The sequence below is a fragment of the Callorhinus ursinus genome, unplaced genomic scaffold, assembly GCF_003265705.2.
Source record: "Callorhinus ursinus isolate GAN/ISIS: 27379988/994484 unplaced genomic scaffold, GSC_fseal_2.0 scaffold79, whole genome shotgun sequence".
Classification (NCBI taxonomy): domain Eukaryota; kingdom Metazoa; phylum Chordata; class Mammalia; order Carnivora; family Otariidae; genus Callorhinus; species Callorhinus ursinus.
Window position 1 is genome coordinate 1,068,331 of NW_027397141.1, and position 23,398 is coordinate 1,091,728.

General features: G+C 41.2%; 1 protein-coding gene across 4 annotated transcripts in view; it reads left to right on the forward strand.

Moving 5' to 3' along the window:
• MYO16 (myosin XVI) overlaps positions 1 to 23,398 on the forward strand; it is a 593,786-nt gene that overhangs the window by 452,691 nt on the left and 117,697 nt on the right. For all 4 annotated transcript variants that reach the window (XM_073887420.1, XM_073887418.1, XM_073887419.1 and 1 more), the window contains exons 25-27: positions 1,236 to 1,408; positions 4,043 to 4,123; positions 4,388 to 4,593. In XM_073887420.1, the coding sequence (XP_073743521.1) occupies positions 1,236 to 1,408; positions 4,043 to 4,123; positions 4,388 to 4,593 (460 nt within the window). The remainder of the gene's footprint in view (positions 1 to 1,235; positions 1,409 to 4,042; positions 4,124 to 4,387; positions 4,594 to 23,398) is intronic.

The window sequence follows — 23,398 nt, forward strand, 5'->3', positions numbered from 1 at the left end:
CCTACTCCTCCGCCATCTTCTGAAATGTATCTATTACTATCATTATTTTAATGCTACCATTGCTCAAGACGTGGCCAGGGAGAACCCCTTCAAGCCAGCTCCCACATTCTTTTCAGATTCTCATGATCTTGTTTAGCACTTCCTTATATTCCAAAATGTTCCAGGATTATTTGCTATGCCTCCGAATCAGCCCTGTGCCCAAGAAACCTAGATTTATTTTAGAGAAGAGTGGTATTAAGAAACACTGAGGCCTGGGGGCTTGATGAGCCCATTTCTACTAGGTTGTCCTTGCTTTGAGGCTCCTTCAGAACTAGACAATTAAAGATATATAGATAATATATAGGTATATAGCTCTATATTAAAAATCATGAATTTATCTTGATAGCCCTAAATTGGATCCAACACCACAGGGCTCCGTTTTGCCTTCCTGCATTCCATAATTGTTCTTTCCTTCTCTGACACTTCTCCCTAGTTTGTTTATTATGTAGTGACTTTCCTTTATATGCTTTGCTACTAAATATGTTAGTCTGAGCAAGCAAAATAATCTGGGTGTGGAAAAGGTAGAAAAAAGGTTTTGGTGCTGAACAGTGCTAACCAGCTGATGGGTCGGCATGATCCTAAATGATGTGCACATGACTTCACATTTTAATCCTGTATAATCCTTGAAGTAGGTATGTCATGGTCATTTTGTAAAAAAAGAAACTAAAGTGTGAGGATTGTGTACATACAAATGTAGGTAACGTGAGAAAAGTGTCTTATAGAGCCCTAACCACCATATAGAGTTTTCGCTGTGCTATTCCAATTTGTAACCAAAATTTAGTAGAATTTGTATAACCTAACATGTAAAATACATCGGCTTTTTACCTTTGTAGCTGAACAGTTTCGCCTAACAACTGGTACAAGCAAATGCGACAGGGTCCCCCGCCGGTGTTTACATACACACGGAGACTGGTTAGATCCTGGGACCTGTGTTTCTAGGGCGGAGAGTTGCTAGTGGAAACCACAGGTCTACATGACTTCGCCAAGGGCACTGAAGGCCCGTATACCCAAGGACCGGGAAGGTCAGAATTCATCAAGTGCTAGGATTAACGGGGGGGGCAAAGGGAAAGATGGACCTCTCACTTACGTCTTGCACTGAGAATGTCTAGGGCTTATGGCCCTGGAATGAGGAGTGTGTTGAAATCTTATGTACATAACGGTTTGAATGCCACTCACAATATCTCTTTCTTTCCTAGCTAGTGAAAACGTCGTGATCCATCATTTGTTCCAGTCGAAACTGTCACAGACGGGATCCCTCATGTCCTCCTATCCTTTTAAGTTCAGAGGACAGAAATCAGCCCTGCTCAGTAAGAAAACGGCAGCTTCTTCAATTATTGGAGAAAGCAGGAATTATCTAGAACTCAGTAAGGTAGGAGTTTCTCTGATTCTTGTTTGGTTGTTCTTAAGTATGCTTAGTACATTTACTTTTTCTTTTTAAAGTGCAACATTGGGGCGCCTGGCTGGCTCAGTTGTTAAGCGTCTGCCTTCGGCTCAGGTCATGATCCCAGGGTCCTGGGATCGAGCCCCGCATTGGGCTCCCTGCTTGGCGGGAAGCCTGTTTCTCCTCCGCCTCCCACTCCTCAAGCTGTGTTCCCTCTCTCGCTGTGTCTCTATCTGTTAAATAAATAAATAAAATCTTTAAAAAAAAATAAAGTGCAACATTGGAAACCGATGGAAACAAATTGATATTTTAATTTAAAAAGTGAACGAAAAGGATGCTGCCTGAAGTATAATCATAAGAGAGAGGGGACGGTAGAAGAGCGTCCCGTAGAGTGAAAATTCAATAGCAAATAGGGCATTGGTAATTTTATTGGTTGTCTCTGCAACATCCTATTTGTGCCTTGTCTCGGTGACTGTCCTTTTGATGAATGGGAACTGCAGGGAATAAAGTTAGCTACCTTATTCTGTTGACAAGCACTTCAGAGGTTTTAGGTCTCTAAACTATAAATTGTAGCTTCTCTTAAAGACATTGTGTATGTTGCCGGGGCTGGAATTATTTTTACTGGATAGTTTGTAGATTTTAAGCTTACTTTTGTATTATACTAGTTTTAATGTGTACGTGTCTGACACACGTGTGGTTATACTTTAAAACATAAAGGTTCTTTTTATAAAATAGAACTACAAATTCAGTGGAGTTTTCTCAAACTGATAGGAAATAGGTAGGAAATGTGTTAACGTTAAGGATTCAGTCCCTGACGGTAGTCTGGTTTGCTCCGCTTGCCTCTACCAGAACCATAGAGATGAGAAATATGTTTGGGAAGGTGTCCAGGACAATCAGTTTTAGAAATTCAGTTGTTGTAGATTGTTGGAATGCATTTTAGCTTACCAATTAAAATAAAAGCATAATTAAAATCAGCTCTATTTTGGAAGAGTGGCAAGATGTGTATAACATGTTAGAAATGAGTGAGTGCGCGTGTGCGCACGCGTGTGTGTGTGTGTGTGTGTGTTTAGCCAGTGGACCCTACAATTAGGGATCCTTTGATGCAGTCATTCCTGCACTATCTGATCACAGGAATTCTATCTTACTGCATACACAATGGCATTTTTTACATAAAAAAGACAAAGTGTTACCTTTGTAAGGAAGATCTCTACTCCTGAGGGTCTCGCTGAACCTCCTGGCCCTTCCTTTCTCAATCATCCTGGAAATCAAGAGCAAGAAATCACCACACACCTCTAAACTGTAATTTTTAACCTCAATTATTAAACATTACCAGGCATAGATGCCATTAGTCTTTTCCCTAAAGGACTGCAAAAGGAAGATAATTCACAGTGGTTCCTCCACCCAGAAAGGGAAATTGAGTGTTCAACTTCAAGGGATGGAGATTTATTTATTACGATTATTCCTTAAGTGTTTCATTCCTCACTTCCATGCAAACTGCCCTCATCCCTGCTCGTCCACGCCTGGGACTGGGATTCTACCCACTCTTTAACTGAGCGTCACACTTGGCTTTGTGTTTGTAGAAAACCAGTTGATACTGGACCATTTTACATTCCCTTGTCAGTTACAATTGATCATTTCAGCTTGACAGTTCACGTTAATGGAGGGAAATGAACGGTTGCCATGATAGCAACAGCACCATATTGACAAGAATGTTTCATCAGATTTTTTCTCCTATCAAGACCTCTTTATTGTAACATAAATGATTTTGGATCAATAGATATGTTGGTCTAAGTCTGTGTGATTTTGTGAAAGGCAATAGTACATTAGTGGCTGGGGTTCCTTTTAACCCCTGGTGGGATTTAATTAATTATCTTCTGCCCTTTCTTTCTTTCCCCATTGGCTTCATTTCCACTGACTTCTTTTATCTCCACTATCGTTTAATCTTTGCTACGTATGACTTTTTTTTTCTTTTAAGAGCTGTATATAATGATTTATCGAAGAAAACACAGACTTTTGCCATTTTTCAGACAGGTAATTTACTAACTCCTCTGAGTGGTTAAAAAAGAAGAAGAGGAAGGGAAAGGAAAAAAAAGGGAAGAAATTGATTGTGGTTAAACTTAAGGGAATAAACCAGTGATTGTTAGAGCATCAAATCTTTGGAACATAAGCGAGTATCCGTTTGCCTGGCAGTAAGCTACCACTTCCTGAAAAACACAGACAATGGTGATGCAACCAGGCACCAGCGTGAGCTTGTTTCCTGTTAAGCGAGTCGGGCTCTTATTCTCAAAATTCGAATAGAAGCAGGGTGGCAACTTCTGTGTACTTGAAAGGTTGGCAGTAATAGTATTATTTAACAAGCAGTTTCCCGTTTCCCCACTTTATAGTACCATCATTGGTACTGATTTTTATAGTCTGCTCTGAATCTGTGTCATCCTGTGAGTCAATTTACATGGATGGGAGGCTGAATTTTTTTCTTCTACATGGAATTTAGGAAAATACTACTAAAATCACTATGTTGTACACCTGAAACTAATGTCAACGATACTTCAATTAAAAATAAATGACTACATACTTACATAAATAAATCTGCTCACCCTTTGTTTGTTTTTATTTTCATTACAGTTATTAAAGAAGAAAGGAACTTCTACATTTCTTCAAAGACTGGAACGGGGAGGTCCAGGCACCATTGCATCGCAACTCAGGGTTAGTGGATTTTTTTGTTTTCCAAAAGTTAGATTTTGATTATATCAACTGTAGAGGGCTTACGTGTATTTCTTCCCCATTTTTGACCTCTTGTGTACCTTCAGATAAAGGTAAGCACTCAGCGTGCACACAGACACACACACCACAGAGAATTCATAATAAAAGATATATGGATTAAAGATAAACATTTCTATTGAAAAGCTCTTTATATTTTCAGTCAGTGTTTTCTTTGGAGAATCAGCTGTTTTTTGCTTCTCTCCCTAGAAATCTCTAACGGATATTATTGGAAAACTTCAGAAGCGCACTCCGCACTTTGTTCATTGCATCAAGCCCAATAACTCAAGGCTGCCAGATACTTTTGATAATTTTTATGTGTCTGCTCAGCTGCAATATATTGGGGTCCTGGACATGGTGAAGATCATCCGATATGGATACCCTGTTCGCCTTTCCTTCTCAGATTTCCTGTCAAGGTAAATTCTGCTCTTGAAACATTATGTGCATGCTTAGTGTGGCATTCTGACGATGTGCTAGCAAGGATCTTCTGTTTCGTTCTTTGTTTCAGGCATCGGTTTTATTGTTTATACAGTTGACTCTTTGAACAATGGGGGAGGTTAGGGGCGCCTACCTCCCCCACACACACTTGGAAATCCACATGTAACTTTTGATCCCTCCACAGCTTGACTACTAATAGCCTACAGTTGACCAGCAGCCTTACTGATAACACAAACAGTGGATTAACACATATTTTGTATGTAATACGTATTATATACTATATTCTTATAATACAGTAAGCCAGGGAAAAGAAAATGTTATTATGAAAATCATAAGGGAGAGAAAATACATTTATAGTGCTAAACTATATTTATATAAAACAATCTCCACATAAGTGGACCCGCACAGTTCAAACCTCTCTTGTTCAAGGTTCAAGTATATTCTTCTAAGTTGAGTAAAGAAAATACTCTGGGAAACAATAAAATGCACTGACCAAGCTTTTTGTAAAAGTTACTAAACTTTGATACCTTGGAAACCATTTTCATGTTCCTTTATATGAGTAGATTTCCTTGGATTTAAAGATTTCTAAAATTGTTGCATATAATGTTTACATAAGTTTTTCTATTTAAAAGAACATAGGGGCACCTGGCTGGCTCAATCCGTAGAACATCTGACACTTGATTTTAGCTCAGGTCATGATCTCAGGGTTGTGAGATCAAGCATCATGTCGGGCTCCACACTAGGCATGGAGCCTGCTTAAGATTCCCTGTCTCCCCCTCCCACCTCTAAAAAAAAAAAAAAAGATTCTCCCTCTCCCTCTGCCCCTTCCCCCCTCAAAAAAATAAATAAATAAAAATAAAAGAACGTATATATGTGATTATTTTCTCCCTTATGTCTAGGAACAAAATATTTTTTTTAGATCAGGGAAACTACTCTCATTGGCCAAATCCAGCCTACCGCCTATTTTTGTAAATAAAGTTTTATCGCAACACAGGCACTGGTGAAAATAATAACAGTGTCTGTTCTTAGGCTATTACAAAATAATAGGGAAGTAAGCAAAAAAAAAAAAAAAAAGAAAGGAAATAAAAAAGTATTTAGTAATCCTATATAAAAGAAGGTGAAGTTTTAAAATAATATTGATATAAAATATTATCAATATTACAAGAATAAAATCTAGCATTTATGGTTAAAACTAACTGTACACCTAGTACGGAAAATCTATTTGACAAACCATTCATTTAAGAAAAGAGATTTAACACTTGGTTGACCAGAAGTTCCACTTGAGCCACTAGCCTGAGGAAGCAGCTAACTGAAAACAACTGTTGTCTGAATTGCCCGGTTCCCCCAGCAGAAGGTGGTGAGCGTGGCTATGTGCGCACATGTGTGTATCTATATTATATATCACAATGATTAGAAAATGCTTTTTACCTTTGTTTTTTTGGTATTTTTCCGAGTCTACTTTGACGTATATACTCAACCAGGACTTAACCTGTAGGAAAACAGTATATGAGATGAATGTCTTTTAAAATTAAGTACAGCATTTCACATATACGCATCTCTTGCTCTATCATGACCTCTAGGCAGGGACCGGGTCTTACTCAGTAACAATGCTTGTGCACTGTAAGTGTTTAATCAGTGCTTTCAGAATGAACCTGGCCTTGCAGATTATTCATCAATTTAAAGCAATATTTCTACATAACGGAGACCAGAGCCATGGTTTGTTTAAAAGAGTAGTGGGGATGGGAAATGATACTTTTTGGTAAATCTTTGTATTTCTTTCACCAGCCCCTTACTTAAAAGGAAAAAGGAGATATGATTTCTACTTATCCTTATTTGTAGTGGCATATCAACAGAGATGGAATTATTAATTTATTTCAGTGGAAATTTGCCACCATATTTTTTTTTGTAGGTAGGCTCCATGCCCAGCTTGGGGCCCAGTGTAGGGCTTGAACTCACCACCCTGAGATTAAGACCTGAGCTGAAATCAAGGGTTGGAGTCTTAACTGACTGAGCCACCCAGGCATCTTGCCACCATCTTCCTTAAATGAAGGATGCCAGTCTAGGCTATTGTCACAAAAAACACTGATCCATAGAGAGATGATCAGTTTCTATAGAACTTGAATAAAATATAATTCACATACTGTCACATCAGGAAGTAACATAATTTTGTCTTTGGTATAATTGTCACACAGTGTTACCTAAGTTTCAGGTGTACAATATGGTGATTCTCCTATAATTTAATATTTATTTAGAAAGCTCATCAGAACTTTGACATTGCCTCAGGCAATCAAGCGTCATTATATAAACAAAGATTAGAGGTACAATATAATAGAAAATTTTGCTTGCCAAAATCAGATAACCGAATGTATTGTTCCTATGTGAAATACTGATTTTCCCTTCCTATCACCTTGTCTTGTTAGGGAATAAAACCCTTTGGAAAGAAATTACTTTGTTTAGTACACAAAAAGGAATATGATTGCCACAGGCGTATCTGACAAAAAGATGTCCCATTTTGAAGCAAGCACCTACTTATTTGAACAGCGTTTATTGTTCCTGAAATCCAGCAGGACACTAAACAGGGATAATGACATTCCTGTGGAATCTATAGGTGGATGTGATGATATTGCAAATTTGCTTTGTGGTCTTTTGACTTTAATAACTGTCGATCACTCTGAGTCTTCCTAATTGAAACTGGAGAATCGCATTAGTCTAGCGGATCCAATTTTGATTAAATGGAGAGGTACACTTGCTGAGTGTTTGCCTAATAGCATCAGGAGCTTCCCAGTGGGATGATAAAGATATAAGGTCCTGTCTCCCATGACAAGAGACTCCACAAGTTTGGATATAGGAGAAAAAGAAAAGGAGCATCATGATCCATAACTGGATTTCCTGTTGCTATGAACTAAATCGTACGTCCCTGCAAACTCATAGTTCAGTTGAAGCCCTAACCCCCACTGTAACTGTACTTGGAGATGGGGCTTTTGGGAGGGCATCCTTGTGGAATGAGCTCATAAGCATGGAGCCCCAATCCGATAGCATTAGTGTCCTTATGAGAAGAGTCATCAGAGAGCATGCACTCTCTCTCTGGGCTATACGAGGACACAGCGAGAAGGCAGCTGTCTGCAAGGCAGGAGGAACCTCTGTAGAAACAGAAGTGGCCGGCACCTTGATCTGGGACTTCCCGGACTCCAGAACTGTGAGGAAATAAACTTCTGTTGTTAAGCTGCCCCGTCTGTGGTATTTTGTCGGTAGTCGAAGCTGGTGGGGATACCTGTGTTTGTAGGATATGTTTCTCTGGTGTCCATGGGTAGCAGAGCTGGACGAATTATGTTGGGAAGTCTCTGGCGCTTGTTCTCGTTATAAAATACTCTTGTGTCAGTGGAAGGAAATAGAGTTTAGGGGCGTATATCCTGTGGTTTCAAAAACTCTCTCATCCTTCTTACCTTTGTACCCATTGACTCAGTAGTATTTACTTAATCTTGAAAAGATTCATTCACTCAGGCATGCTCCTTTGGACAATCTTTCGTAGAATCCCAAAGTGCTTGGTGTCTCTTTCTAGGCTTCAGAAAGGGCTTGTGCAAGACACTTGTTATATGCTCCCTGGAAATAGCCCTTCATGTGCCAGTCTCAACCATTAGACCAAGAGGTTAGCAGATTACAGCCCGTGGGCCAGGTCTGGCCTGTCACCTACTTTTTCATATGGCCTGAGAGCTAAAAATGTTACATACGTACAATATTTAGCTTCCTCAGTCTTGTCTCTTGGCATACAAAAGCCTAAAACGTTTACTCCCTGACCCCTTCCAGAACATATTTGCTGCCCCGCATGAGGTCATAGGCTGCTTGGATGAGGGACAGGTGTCACTGCATTCCTGGACTCCAGCAGAATGCCAGTCACCCTTTGTGCTTCTCCAGCCAACTCAGTGACACTGAATGGAATGGATCTCATATGCTTTTCTGTCTCAGTAACTTTCCCTAATGTTGGTCTGGTTTTTCAGTGTGTGAGATTTTTCAGAGAGCACTGTAAATGACAACCCTCAGCAGTAGATTCTTGGAAGATAAAACCCCACGTCAGTGGCTCACAATAACAAAACTTTACTTCTCTCTTGCACTCATTTCTGTGATTTAGAAGTAGTACAGCTAAGCTCAGCCCACCTCTGATCTGGGCCTCTTTTTTCATGGTGGGCACCGGGAAAAGCCGAGATGTGGGACATGCCCTTTCTGTGTCATAGGGTGAGGAGAAATGGCCGGGATGCGTGTTGCAATGTCTGCTGAGCTGTGGCATTTTTCACTTGCTTATATTCCACTGGTTAAAGGCAATCCCTTGGCCAAAACCAACATGAATAGGGTGGAGAAATGTCCTATTCCTAGGAGATACTAGACAACATGTAACAAACTCAGCTCATCTGTTGCTGTGTATCAGACACCCCAAAACTTCATGGCATAAAACAACATTGTATTATTTCTCCTAGTTCTGTGGGTTACCTGGGCTCAGTTGGGCAACTCTTGCTTGGGGTCTTTCCAAAAGAGCCATATAGCAGAAGATGGCGGCGTTGGCTGGGCTGGACGTATACGATGGCGTCTTCACTAATGTGCCTCGGTGTTCTTCCAGCAAAACAGTCTGGAACTCTTCCCTGGCAGCTCCCAGTTCCTGGGGCAAGAAGGGAACCTTGCAGTCCTCCTCGAAGCTGCGCCTGGAACTAGCCTGTCATCTCTGCCCTTGTATTTTCTTTGGCCAAATAGTTGCAGACCAACCCAGGTCTATCCCCTGGAAGAAGCAGTGGGTGGTAGCCAATGCCAGAACCAGCTACCATATCCCCTTGAAGGGAGAACATGCAAGTAATTGGGAACAGTAGGAAGACTCCTCCATAGCCATGCCCCTTTGTAAGAATTGCTATTATTTCATCTCTTCCTAGTAAGTATATGGGAGTTCAATGTGTTGAATAATATAATACCATCATGGTTTTGTGTTTTTTTTCCAGTTCTAGAATTGAGGGAAGAATAATATGAGGTAATGCTAGGAAGATTGTTTGGCTGTTTTTTTTTTTTTTTAAGATTTTATTTATTTGAGAGAGAGAGAGAGCACGAGCAGGGGAAGCAGCAGAGGGAGAGGGAGAAGCAGGCTCCCCGCTGAGCATGGAGCCTAATGCAGGGCTCGATCCCAGGACCCTGAGATCATGACCTGAGCCGAAGGCAGACGCTTAAGTGACTGAGCCACCCAGGCGCCTCCCCTAGGGGAATTGTTTTGAGAACTCCTTCAAGGTATGGTACCATGCCTTTTACCTTATAAGGTGTGGTACCATCATTCTCCAGTGGCTCGTGACATTGTAACAAACACCACTTCTCAGTGGAGCCAGCAGATGCCAGTTCTCACCCCTGTGAGCCTCTCCTTCCTCAGAGCACGAGCCTCTCACTTTTTATCTTCTTCTGGATGCAGCAGGGAAATCTTTTGGAATCTACCTCTGGATGCTGGGTCGCAAGCTTCTGGAGCTCATGCCCCCCGGTTCATCTATGGACTTACGGTTGGCAGGGGAGAGTAGGGTAGCATCACTCCGGGGTTGACCCTTTGGGGAGGCGACCTTATTTGGAAAAGATAGAAGGATTTGTGGGTGAGAAGCACCCCCAGGGGCTGGTATCATGCTTGGTGTGGTGAGGGAGCATGATCTGTCCTCTGAGATTGTCACTGGATGGGATCCCTCTTAGAAACAGTCTGAATCGTTGAGCTTGTTCCAGCGACACAGTGGTGGCTGAGAGGCCAGGCTATGAAAGCACACGGCCGTCATACTAAATCGGATGCAGGGGGATGCACGCAAGGAGCCGCGCTTCGGTTTCTCAGACTCCGCGGGCGGGTGGCGGCCGCTGGGTGAAGCAGCATCGCCAGAGCGGGAGGTCTGAGCTGGAATCTTCTAAACGTTTTCCTTGTTCCAGGAAAGTGCTTCCAGTACTGTCAATGTGTTTTAATAGAAACGTGAATTAATAGGTCCGGGAGCTATTGAATGTCCTAAAAGCTTTAATTGGCCAAAGGTCTGTTTTCTTCAGGGTGGTTTTGCCAAGGCTTCCCATGTTCTCCCTGCTGAAACTGACCCGCCCGGTTGGCTTCATGAAGTTTGGGAGGAGAGGACCGGTTACTTTTCAGTGAAATGTGCAATGGGAAAGCGAAGCGTCAGGCACATGGTTCTAGAAGCCATTTCAACTGAGACATCTTTATTGGGAACCTGTTATGGTGCTCAGTGGGTTGTGAATCATCATTTCCCCTATAATCTACTCAGGGCAAGTGTGAACTTCTTCTCTAAAGGGACAGGTGGTCACCGTCGTGGGCTGTGGGCACGAGGTCACTGCCGCAAGCGCTCAGCTCGGCGGGGGACCCCGCACAGCCACGGAGGGTGCGCGGAGGACAGACCCGCGGGAACAGAGGGCAGGTGGTTTGGGCCCCAGAGCAGCTGACCCTTTACGTAGGCCCACCCAACCCCCTTTTCTGGAGGAGTTGGGGAAACATGTCTGTAGGAAGGGCGCAGGGAAGGAAGGGTGATTGATAATGCTTTTGCGCTTCCGAAACCTGCTCAGATCCTCAGTTGTGCCCCCATCTGCTGGCATCCGTCGTCCGTTTCTGCCTTATGTGCCCCCCCTTCCTTTCATCAGGTGTTTTTTTCCGAATCAGATGTGGTTACCACGGACGTCCTCCCCGTGTGCACGGATGCCCACTGTGGGTCATGCTCCAGATCGGCACTGTGTGCTCATTATTCTGTTCCTCATAATAACCTTTTCAGACAACCACTCTCATTATGCAGATACGAGTTACCTTGTCCTTACGAGCTGCCAGCTTTGATTTAAATGTGCCTTGAGTGCATTCATCAGCGCTGGGAAGGCTGGGGTGGGGCGCTGTGCTGAGCGCTCCCCGAGTGTCATTCATTCCATCCTCACGTCCCTGAGGACTTGGTTACGGTGGCATTCCTGTTTGCTAGCAGAGAGAACTCAGGTCCCCATGGAGTTCGGTACCGGCTCAACCTCTTGTCCCTGAGGGTGTCTTTAACCAACCCACGATGCTGGCGCTGTGCTGACGTTGGCCCTGTTCCCACGTCCTTGTGCATCGCACGTCCCCTTCCTGCTGGATTGTCACTAGCCGAGGTGCAGGACCTGCAGAGCAGCACCGTGACCTCAGTGGGGAAAATAAATCCCAGGACATGTCTCACATTCAGCCCTGGGCCCTGCACTCTGGATTTCCTTTGCTCTGCTTCCTGAAAAACAACCCAGCTAGTTTCATTGGGTTCCATGGCCACCAGTGTCCCTGTCCTCACCAGCGACCTTGCATGGTCATATAGCAGCAACGGGGCGCTGGATGATGGAGTGTGGACGGATGAATCATGACTTCTGGAAAATGAGTTCCAAGCGAGTAAGAGAAGTGATCCTTGCAGATGGAGAACTGCATGATTTCATTTAAAATAACAAAAAAGTGAACACGAAAGTGTTTTACAACTTGCTAACAGTACGTTGGAAACAATACCCCACACTGACCGGTCTAAAATAATTTACTAAGTAATTCCACTTGAGTAGGCATCCAATACGAAACCAGTGAAATCAGGGTGATTATTGCTGTTCCGGGAAAATAGACAAGAAGCTACAGGAATTCAGTATTTTAACAATTCTGTTGTATTTCTAAAACAGTTTTAGAAGAACATTAAAAATTCAACCCCAGAATTCCAAATCTTATTATTCATTACTTGATTTATCTGGGCTTCCCCACTTTCCTCTACTGATGTAGCTTCGTGTTTTTAATTATAAGTTATGTCTGGCAAAACATAATTACAAAATGATCTTGCTTTCAGGGCCAAACCAGCTTTAAATACTTACCCATAAGTTACTTGTTTCATTACTTACAAACTATTTAATTCTGTTTATAGAACGACAGTGGTTTTTAATGTGACCATTAGTATGGGATAGTTTTCATTGATTCTAGCTGAATGATCTCAATAATTCAGGAGTCTACAAAAAACCTTGGGTCGTCATTAGGATCTTTGAAGGGACCTAATCAATAGCATTTTTTTTTCCTTATTCAGTTTTTGGCCAAAGTGAGAAGGCAAAATGATCAAAATGTCACCTTTCAAAGACACTGCTCAGCGGAAGAGCCAAAAGTGCCTGCTAATAGAGCCAACCCTAACATTGGCCAGCCTGACCCCTCAGTTACAGACAGCATGGACCCAGCTAGACTTTCCCATGAGGGAGGCTGTTCAGGGAAGGCTTGGAGCTTGGAGAGCTGAGGAAAACAACCAACTGTGAACAACAAGCAGGTGGTTTGTTAGCAGCTGAGAATGCTGTGTATTTTTCTCACCAAAATTGCCAATCGGGGGGCACCTGGGTGGCTCAGTTGGTTAAGCGGCTGCCTTCGGCTCGGGTCATGATCCCAGGCTCCTGGGATCGAGCCCCGCATCAGGCTCCCTGCTCAGTGGAGAGTCTGCTTCTCCCTCTCCCTCTGCCTTCCTCTCTGCCTACTTGTGCTCTCTCTATCTCTCTGTCAAATAAATAAATAAAATCTTTAAAAAAAAAAATTGCCAATCGGATTAGTCCGCCACTGCACCCTCCCTTACAAAGTGTGCGGGACTAGAGAGGCCAGAGTGTCACCCCACCTTCCTCTCTAAGGAAACAGCTGAAAAGAAGAAGCATCCTTGGTGAATCTCTGTGGTGTTTTGTGTTCTGGGACGGTGGACTCCTCCAGTAAGCCTGTCAACAGCCTTGGGGTATGGCTGGTTCCCTGGGGGGACACCCTGTCCTTCATGAGCACCCCACTACCTCTTTCTGTACCTTCTGGGACCACTGACAAGCAATATAGATTTTGCACCCAAAGATTCTGAAATGGGCCAACAGTGCATTACTTTAATTGATTTCAAGGCTACTCTGTATTCATGGCTCTAAGTGCATTTTATTTCCAATTGTAAACCCTGTCTAGACAGAGTGTCCAACTGAGTCTATCAGAGATTCTGCAACCAGAATAAATGAAAATATTAAAATAAAACAAAAGAGCAACTCAGATAATAAAATCCCAGCAGCCTAGATATTCCCCAAATTTGACTATACATTTTCTTCCATTATTAAGTTCCCAGTGAGAAATGAAAGTTCAAAGATTAATATGTCTTGTAAATGAAAGTCCAGAGATACTCACTTCCAAAGGAATTGAAATCCCAAATCTGATTATCTTGCCTTGCTGAGTTAAATGTCCAGAATTCCATATGCATAAGTTAAATTTCTATTTCTGAATCATTCTTTCCAGTTTCTCGCTCAGCTCAGACGAGCTAAAGAGGTTCCAGATATCCTGGCTGAGCTGGGACCCTAGCATGACAGTGTGAGCGACCAGTCACTGTGTTGGTCCCAAAACACCACAGACTCATGGCCGAAAAAACAGATACCTATTTTCTCCCAGTTTTGGAGACTAAAAGTCCAAGACCAAGATGCCAACAGGGTAGGTGTCTGGTGAGGGCTCTCCCCTTGGACTGCAGACAGCTGCCTTCTCGCCATGAGCTGCCGTTGCCTTTCCAGGAAGTGTGCCCCCAAGAGAACGAGAGAGTGAGGATCAGAGACTGAGAAGCAGACTGAGAGACAGAGCAAGAATGCTCTCTGGTGATAAGAACACAAATCCTGTTGAATTAGGACTCCATCCTCGTCACCTCATGTAACCTGAATTATCTCCTAAAGAAAGACCCTACTGACAAATTCAGTCACCGAATGCTGGGTATCAGGGCTTGAAAATATGAATTCGGGGGGATGGGGCAACAAACATTCAGTCCATCATCGTCGTCCTTCTGGATGCGAATAATTCAACCTCGCATGTTGTGTTGGCTCAGTGCCACGTCCTTGATTACCTCCATGTTGAGAGTCTGAGGAGTAAATAGTGGACGGGAGGTTATTCGGGCGCTAACTTCATCTACACACTAAATGTAGAAATCTATCCCTAGTAGTTTTCTCTCTGGAGAGAGCAGGATACCACAGGCAGAATTATTCTAGAATCAAATATTTTTTGTTGCCAATGACCAGGGGACTGTATAGTATATTGACCAAACCAGGACATGTTTTATAATGAAATGGGGAACCCTTCATAATTTTGACAGGAATCCAGGTATAAACTGGGACCGCCCCTGGCAAAGCAGGACATTGGCCACCCTACCCACCCTGCACCCACCTGCTTGTGAGTCTTTGGTGCATTGCCAGGAAACTTTAATCCCTGCCATCCCTAGTAGATACGGGCTCTCTTAAGGAAAACCTTCTGCTCTGTGCACAGAATAGGTGACCAGCCAGTATTTGTTGAATGAACTAAGACATGATTTGGTAATGTTTTATTTTCTGTATGGATTTATAATTGAGCTCTACGTTTGGTGGCCAAGATGTAGTATCTTGTATAAGATTCATTAGTGGGCCAAAAGAGTTGTCATTATCTAACCAGCTTAAAATGTTTGCTTTAATTATGCCAAGATATTTCCATTTTAGGACAGCCCTTTAGACTTTAGCATGAGACAGTGATCCCAGGTTTGCCTTTTCCACAGTTTAGTAATATTCTCACCCCCCTCCAAAATACCGTGAGCCCTTCTCTGAAATTTCTAGTAATTTGATAACTATACAACAGTGCCTGGATGCGTACTCCCATACTGGTCTAAGAAATAGCTTCATTTTATGTTTTTTCTCCTCTGTTCTTTGAAATGCTTTGTTAACTAAAGGCAGTTTCTGTGATACCGTGGGGATGGAGGACCAATTTATGCAGTAGAAATGTATTTAGGAATAAAAACACCAAATCACAGTAGACTCTACTGATGATCTATGTTTAGGGGAGACGCTATTTTTAACTAAGTAATTTATAGTTAGAGCTGACCCACTTTGTGGTCTTTCTACAATATGCTCACTTGAACCCTCTACTATAACTATATTGTTGTAAGACCCTATTACAAAGCTTGAAAACTTACTTTTATGGCAGTTTAATAGGTAAATATTTATATTATATGAAATAAAGAGTTCTACATTTAGCAGAATGTATTCAAGTGCAGAACAAAAGCAATTTGTCTTATTGTTAGGAAATCCATAGTTTTAAAAAAATCATAGTTTTTAAAAATGTGGTGATGATAACATATTTTTAAACTTCAATATTCTTACAAATCTCTCCATTTATGACCAAAAAGAAATCCCAACATATTTCTGCATAGGGCCTCAGCTACTTTCTCCACGGCTGGAGAAATGGGATAACTGATATTAGGGAGGAATTTATATTCAAAACAATGAAATCTGCAGAAAAAATGAATCCTGCAGAGTGACCTGAAAATTGTCAATGCACAAAGTGAGGGGCTCCAGAGGAAAATATTTTAATAGGAATTATCTGAACTCTCTCAACTGACAGATGGTTGGAGATAGGGGCAATGCGACTTTTTTTTCAGTTCTGGTCATCATGACACAAAAAAATCAGAGTCCTCTTCAGGAAGTAGAATACCAAATGCGGCGTTCATCATATTCATGCCCTCTCTTTTTTGAAGAAACTTCTTTTAGGTCTCTACAAAGCTAAGAAATGGAAAGCATCATGTATACATTATATTTAGTAAAGAAGTAATTATTTAACAAGACAGGAAAACAAGAAAGTTGTCTCTATACGTTTTGCATTAGAGATACGTGCATCATTTCAAGACTGACTTTTATAGAACTATCAGGAAAAAAACTTTTTTTTTTAGAGAGAGAGCATGCATGAGCAGTGCGGGAGGGGCACAAGGAGGGAGAGAGAAAGAATTTTAAGCAGATTCCACGCCCAGCATGGAGCCCAGTGCAGGGCTCAGTCTGACAACCCTGAGATCATGACCTGAGCTGAAACCAAGAGTCAGATGCTTAACCGACTGACTGAGCCACCCAGGCGCCCAGGAAAACACTTTCTAAAAGGAATCATTTAAAAACTCTACTGGTCCTGTCCCAGCAGAAGGTGTATCTGGAGCAAGTGTAGATACAGGATAATCTGTTTTCTATGCCCAGTACACCCCAGTGTCAAGACCAACATGAATGCCATAATCATCTTCCCACACCAGAATTAAACAGTTCAGCACTGCTTAATTAGATACTTTTAGATGTTGACTTCCAATTCTTTATTATGCTTTGACCATTACTCCAAATGAAGCAAACGGCATTCTGATACAGGACACACATTGTCCCTAGCCCCAATCCAGTGCCCTTATATGATGGTTGATTGAAGGTCTGTGTTCCAGTCAGGTTTCCTGCGTCACGGGCACCCTAGCTTCACAGTACAGGTTGGATCCTCTTAGTGATTACTCTCTTGATGCAAGGCCACTGGGGACAGTTAATTTCAACATGCCATGCTATAATGTACCTTAGAAACGTGGTATTAAAGGCATTTTTCCCATTCTAGCTCTTTATTACAGGAATAGGAGCATTTGGAATAAAGAAAGTTTTCTCTTCCCATTATACCATAATATAGCTTACAGTCTTATCTAGATACAACCTTAGTGATACATACCAGTCTCTTATTTTAGAGTGTGTCCCCAGCACCTAACACAGGGCCTGATACAAGGTTGGCAACTAATAATCGTGTAGCTATTCTTGAAATAATTAACAAAATATTCAGGCTATCAGTGGGAATTTTCCAGGGAATGCTCATACTCCTTGCATCTCTGTTACTGTTTGTAAAACTTGTTATTAAACACTCAGTGCGTGTGTGGGCATGTGCGTACACACACACACACACACACACAAACTGCAAGCGTTCTTCAGATCAAATTCTTTAAATCAGTGCCTCTCAACTATGCTGGCTTAGTAGACTCACTAAGTTTTAAAAAAAATTATGGGGCGCCTGGGTGGCTCGGTCGTTAAGCGTCTGCCTTCGGCTCAGGTCATGGTCCCAGGGTCCTGGGATCGAGTCCCGCATCGGGCTCCCTGCTCCTTGGGAGCCTGCTTCTCCCTCTGCTTCTCTCTCTCTCTCTGTCTCTCATGAATAAATAAATTAAAAAAATCTTTAAAAAAAAATTATGGATAGCTGGGTTGGGGCCTAGGCAGCAGGGTGGGTTACCTGGTAAGACACAGGATACCCAGTTAAATTAAAATTTCAGACAAACAACAAATGTTGAAAACTGACAAAAATGATGACCTCCAAAGGATGCCATGACATTGCTGGGGTCACAGTTTTAAACACTGCTCTCTCCCTTTCCTCCCCTCTTCTCCCTTCTGTGCTCTTGGCTCCCTTTCTTTCCAGATAGTTCCAGATCGTCTCCTAAGTATAAGGGATTCTGAGCTGAACTAGCTAATTGAGGGTTTTTGCAATTCTTGTAGATTAGTGTATTCACATCCATTATTTGTCTAAGATAGGCTTCCATTTTCTATTTGTTTTACATTAATGATTGCTAAATATTGAGTAGGAATATTGGGTAAAAGAATGGGACATCTTTATATCATACAATGGTGTCTAAATGTGGTGATCTCTACTCAAATTATTCAAAAATACTAAGAAAAAATTAAATTATTTCATTCATTCATTTAACCTGTGTCCTATCATTCCAAGATAAGGGGTTTCTACTTTAGCCTAAAGAAAAGTATGGAGATAATATTTTCTTATACAGATGTATATTTCCATTTACTTTCAACACAACTCCAGGCATATATAGAAACGTGGTCACTGAGGATGTGAATAGGTCGTTAAGACTCTCAGTACCTGACTAAACTCTATTATGACCAAGTTACACAGGAAAAGCTACGCACATGAAAAAATAACACGTTTTTTCTACCCTTCAGTATATCCTATTAAGAATAATCCTTTCCATTAAATACACTTAGACATCAAAAACACAACACCAAATACCAGTGACTGACATTTCATAGCTTTGCTGCTGACCAGACACCGTCAGAACATGTGTTATGTGCTCTTATCTCCCCCAGCGGTCACAGGACCTACATGTGCTTTTCATCAGCACCTCAGACTAGTCACTTCCTGTGAATCCATCTTCCTTGCCGTTCTCAGTACGGGTGCAAACACTCCTCTGTGTTTACTTACCATGCCAACTGAACGTCAGAAGGAACAAGGACTTGGGTTTCTATTGTAGGCATCCAGAACAGATTTTTTTGTTAAGTTTCTCTGAATTCTTTTTATGAATGTTTATTTAATTTATTTCTAAAATTTTTAACAGTTTTAATAAAATAGAATTGACATGCAATAAACTGCATCTGTTTTTGGTTTTAAAAAAAAAATGACAAGTTTTGATAGAAACCTACATCCTAGAAACCATTCCACAAATCATGATGGTGCACATACCTGTCATCCCACTAGAGAGTCCCTGTACCCCTTGGTATGCCCACCTTCTCACCCACCCCTTCTTCTCCATCCCCTAACAAGCATTGGTATGCTTTTGTTCATGATAAATTAGTTTCATTTTCTGAAATGCCATACAAATGAAATAATCAAGTATGTACTTTTTTGGTCTGGCTTTTTTCACTCAGCACAGTAATATTGACATTCAGACGTATAGTTGTATATATCAGGAGTTCACAAAGTCTTATTCCTTTTGTATGCTACTCATGTGTTGACAGATCATTAATTGTCCCCAGCATTTGGTGATTACAAGTAGAGCCACTATCACCATTCATGTACAAGTCTTCTTATGGACATGGTTTCATTTTGGGGGTGGAGTTATGGGTAAAAATAGAGTGGAATGGCTGAGACATATGGCTAGTATACATTTAACTTAAAAAAAAAAACAAAAAAAACCTGCCAAACTGTTTTCCAAAGTGGGCATACCATTCTGTATTCCCACCCGTAGGGTGTGAGAGCTCAGTTACTCACATCATCTTCAACCCTTGGTTGGATCAGCCATCTTGCTTTTGGCGTTCTAATGGTTGTGTGCTAGTATCTCATTGTGATTTTACCTTGCTTTTTTCTGATGACTAATGATGTTGAGCATCTTTCCATGGGCTTATCCATGTATCTTCTTGGGTGAATTTCCTATTCACATATCTTGCCTAACTTTTCATCAGGTTTATTATTTTTTAGAGTTCTTTGTAGATTCTGGAGATACATATGAATTAAATATTTCATTGGCAAACATTTTCCCCAAGACCATGGCCTATCCTCTACGTTGTGGAAAAGATTGCATAGAATTGGTGTTAATTTTTCTTTCAATATTTGTTAGAATTTGCTTAGTGACACCATTTGGGAGATTTCTTATTCGGAGGGATTTTAAGTATAAATCCAATTTCTTTAATAGTTCTAGGGATATTCATGTTACCTATTTTATCTTGGTTGGATTTTAGTAATTTGTGGTTTTTGAGAATTGCTCTATTTCATCCAAATTGAGACATTTATCTATATGGGGTTGTTTATATCTTTCTCTTATTATACTTTTAATATCTTCAGGGTCAGTGCCAACATCCTTTCTTTGCTTCTGATACTGATAATTGTGTCTTCTGTTTTCTTTTTCTTTTCTTTGCCAGTCTAGGGTTTTATCAGTTTTGTTTATTTATTCAAAGGACCAGCTTTTGATTTTGATTATCTCTGCAGTTTTATGTTCAAATAATTTCATTGATTTCCATTCTTATTTTTATTATGTCTTTCCTTCTGCTTGCTTTAGATTTACTTCGTTTTTCTTTTTCCAGTCGTAAGGTGGAAGTTTAGGTTAACAATAGGAAGCTTTTATATCTTCTTTTTTTAAGATTTATTTATTTGACAGAGAGAGCAAGAGAGCACAAGCAGGGGGAATGGCAGAGGGAGAGGGAGAAGCGGGCTCCCTACTGAGCAGGGATATGGGGCTCGATCCCAGGACCCTGAGATCATGGCCTGAGCCGAAGGCAGACACTTAACCGACTAAGCCACTGAGGCGCTCCAGGAAGCCTTTATTTCTTTTCTGATATAGGAAATTAATATAAACTCACCTTTATTTATTTACACAGCACCTTTGAGCTGATTGTGAGTTTACCATTTTTCCCCAGCATCCCCTGACCTGGAATCCAGGCAACTCTAAACCCAGAAGTCAGTACTGGTGCAAAGAGAAACAGCTCCAGAAGAAACCCTACTTCAGGCTCAAGGGACAGGATCTGAAATTCGTAAAGCTCCACACGAAATACACTGGTTTTTATTTTCTCCCTTCTCTCATGCCCCATCCTGAGCAGTCCTGTGGCAGAGGCCCACAGGCACCTACTCCTCTGAGGAAGGGGAGTCTTCTTCCCCAGTCCGAAGAATAGTGGTCCCAAGAGGGTGGGGTGGACCCCTATCTTTCTTGGCACCCTACAGCTCAGCCCCAGATGCAGGTGCACTCCCCGGAGTGCACAGAGAAGGGGGTAAGTAAAGCCCCAGACTTCAGGCTAGAGGACAGGAAAGGGGAGTCCAGGCAACATGAAAGTGCTCGTGAGCCTGGGCAGGAGGGGGAGCTCTGGAAAGTGGCACAAGAAGGCTTTTTATGAACCATGGCTCATCTCTAAATTATATGTGTATAGGTCATATACTGGTTTCACCTTCCTTTTTTTTCAGTTCATTTTTTTTATTTTTTATACGTCATATTTTCGAGCACTTTTAACTTCACAGCAAAGCTGATTGGAAGATAAAGGGAGATCCTCCCACACCCCTCCCCCAACACATGCACAGCCTCCCCCACATCAATACCCCCCAGCAGAGTTTTGTTAAATTTCTCTGGATTCTTTTTATGAGTGTAAACGTAATTTATTTACACATTTATTGTCACAGTCGATGAACCCGCATTGACACTTCATCATCACGCATCATCCATAGTTTACAATACAGTTCATTGCTGGTGTTATGCATTCTTGCCTTCATTTCTGAAAGATATTTATATGATGTAAAGTATCGTAGGTTGACATATTTTTTCTGCTAGTATTTTAAAGGTACTACTTCTCTGGGTTGTACTCTTTCCAAGAAGAAATTGGCTGTCATTCTTTGCTCTTCTTTGCAGGATTTGTCTTTTTTCTTCCTGTGTGCTTTTACGATTTTCTCTTTTTTACTGCTTTTGAGTAATTTGAGAATGATGCACTTTGGTGTGGTTTCTTTCTTGTTGCTTGTGTTTCAGGCTCATCAAGCTGCTTCAGTCTCAAGCTGCTTCCTGGACCTATGAGTTTACAGGTTTCATAAAATCTGGAAAATTTTTGTCCATAATTTCATCAAGTATTTTTTTCTATCTACCCTTTTATGTCCTCTAATTTAGATGTTACAGTTCCATGTGTGTTAGATATGTGAGGTTGTCCCACAGACTCTCATCACTGATTAGTGCAAATCGTGGACGCTTATCAGTTTTTAGCCTTGTTTCTGTTTCATTTTGGATAGTTTCTCTTGCTATGTCTTCAGGTTCACTAATCTTTTCTTCTGAGATGCCTAGTCCACACTTAATCCAACCCAGTTCATCTTTTGCTTCGAATATTGTAGTTTTCATCTCTAGTTCAGTTTGGATTTTTGAAAAATCCTTCATATCTTTAGCATTTTATCTTTCTTTTAGCACCTATTTGTCTACTAACTCCACTATCTGCCATATCTGGGTCAGTGTTGATTGATTAATTTTCTTTTTGTTATAGATCAGAGTGTTCTTCTTCTTTGCATGTCTGGTAATTTTTGATTCAATACCAGACATTATGAATTTTACCTTTACAGGTGGTACATGTTTTTGTATTTCTGTAAATATTTTTGAGTTTGGTCTAGAAAACAATGAAACCACTTGGAAACAGTTTGTTGTTTTAAGGTTTTGCTCTCATGTTTTGCTAGGTAGAACCAGACTGGTATGTAGTCTAGAGCTCATTGTGTCATAGTAATTATGCAAAATAATTGACTTCTCTATCCAGTGCCCCATAAATTGTGGAATTTTTCACTCTGGGTGACGGGAACAGCCTTGTTTCTTATCTTTGCCCTGGGATGGTATTGTCTCCTCCATTTGGGTAGTTCTTCTCTGGGACCTAGGTAGCTTATTCACACGTGGTAAAAGGATTCTAGTAGGGACTTGAGTGGGCTCTGAAGGTCTCAGGAATCTTCACTTGGTGCAGCTCTCTCTTCTCAGACTATCTTCTCTGTGAACTGAAGCTACCTTGGCATCCCTCATCTTCCAGGGCCATCTCCTCAACTCAGGGAGAGCCTTGGGCTTCACTTGGGATCCTTCTTTGGGCCACCATCTAGAATCTTCCCTCATGAAGTAAACTGGGAGGTCCTTCCAGGGATCACTACCTTCCCTGACTGGTGTTCAGTGCATGCCCTGGAAACCAACGCCTCACATATGTGAAGTTGTTTGAGGATAGAGGGTAAGACCAGTCACTCTTCCCCCATCTTGACTTGAAAGCAGAAATCTGTGAATTTATTTTTATTATTGGTTTCCTACTAGATGGGTACTTTATCTATTAGATTGTTGTTGGGCTATCTTGTGACTACCTATAATCTGTCCTTAAAACAGAGAACTTCCTAAAATGATGGTATTGTTTGAAAACGTGTATTTTTTTAAAGATAATTTTGACAGTTCAGTTAATGGTACACTTTTCTCCTTTGATTATTCAGATTATGTATACTAATTTTTCCTAAACAGACTTGTATTTCTGTATAAAAATTAACATAGAGCAGCTGGTATTTTATAAAATGATGATGCTAGACAAGAGTTTTGGATAGGAAGTGGAGGCGAATACTATATTTGTTTGAATGTGCATGGGATTTTAATTAAGCTAAAATTAAGCACGTTAGAAATTGTCCAGGAAGCTGATGACTTTCATTCTTATTCTTAGGGAATTCATGGGTTGGATGTCTCTATGACCAAAATGGTCAGAAATGCATATTTATGTACAGGATTCTGA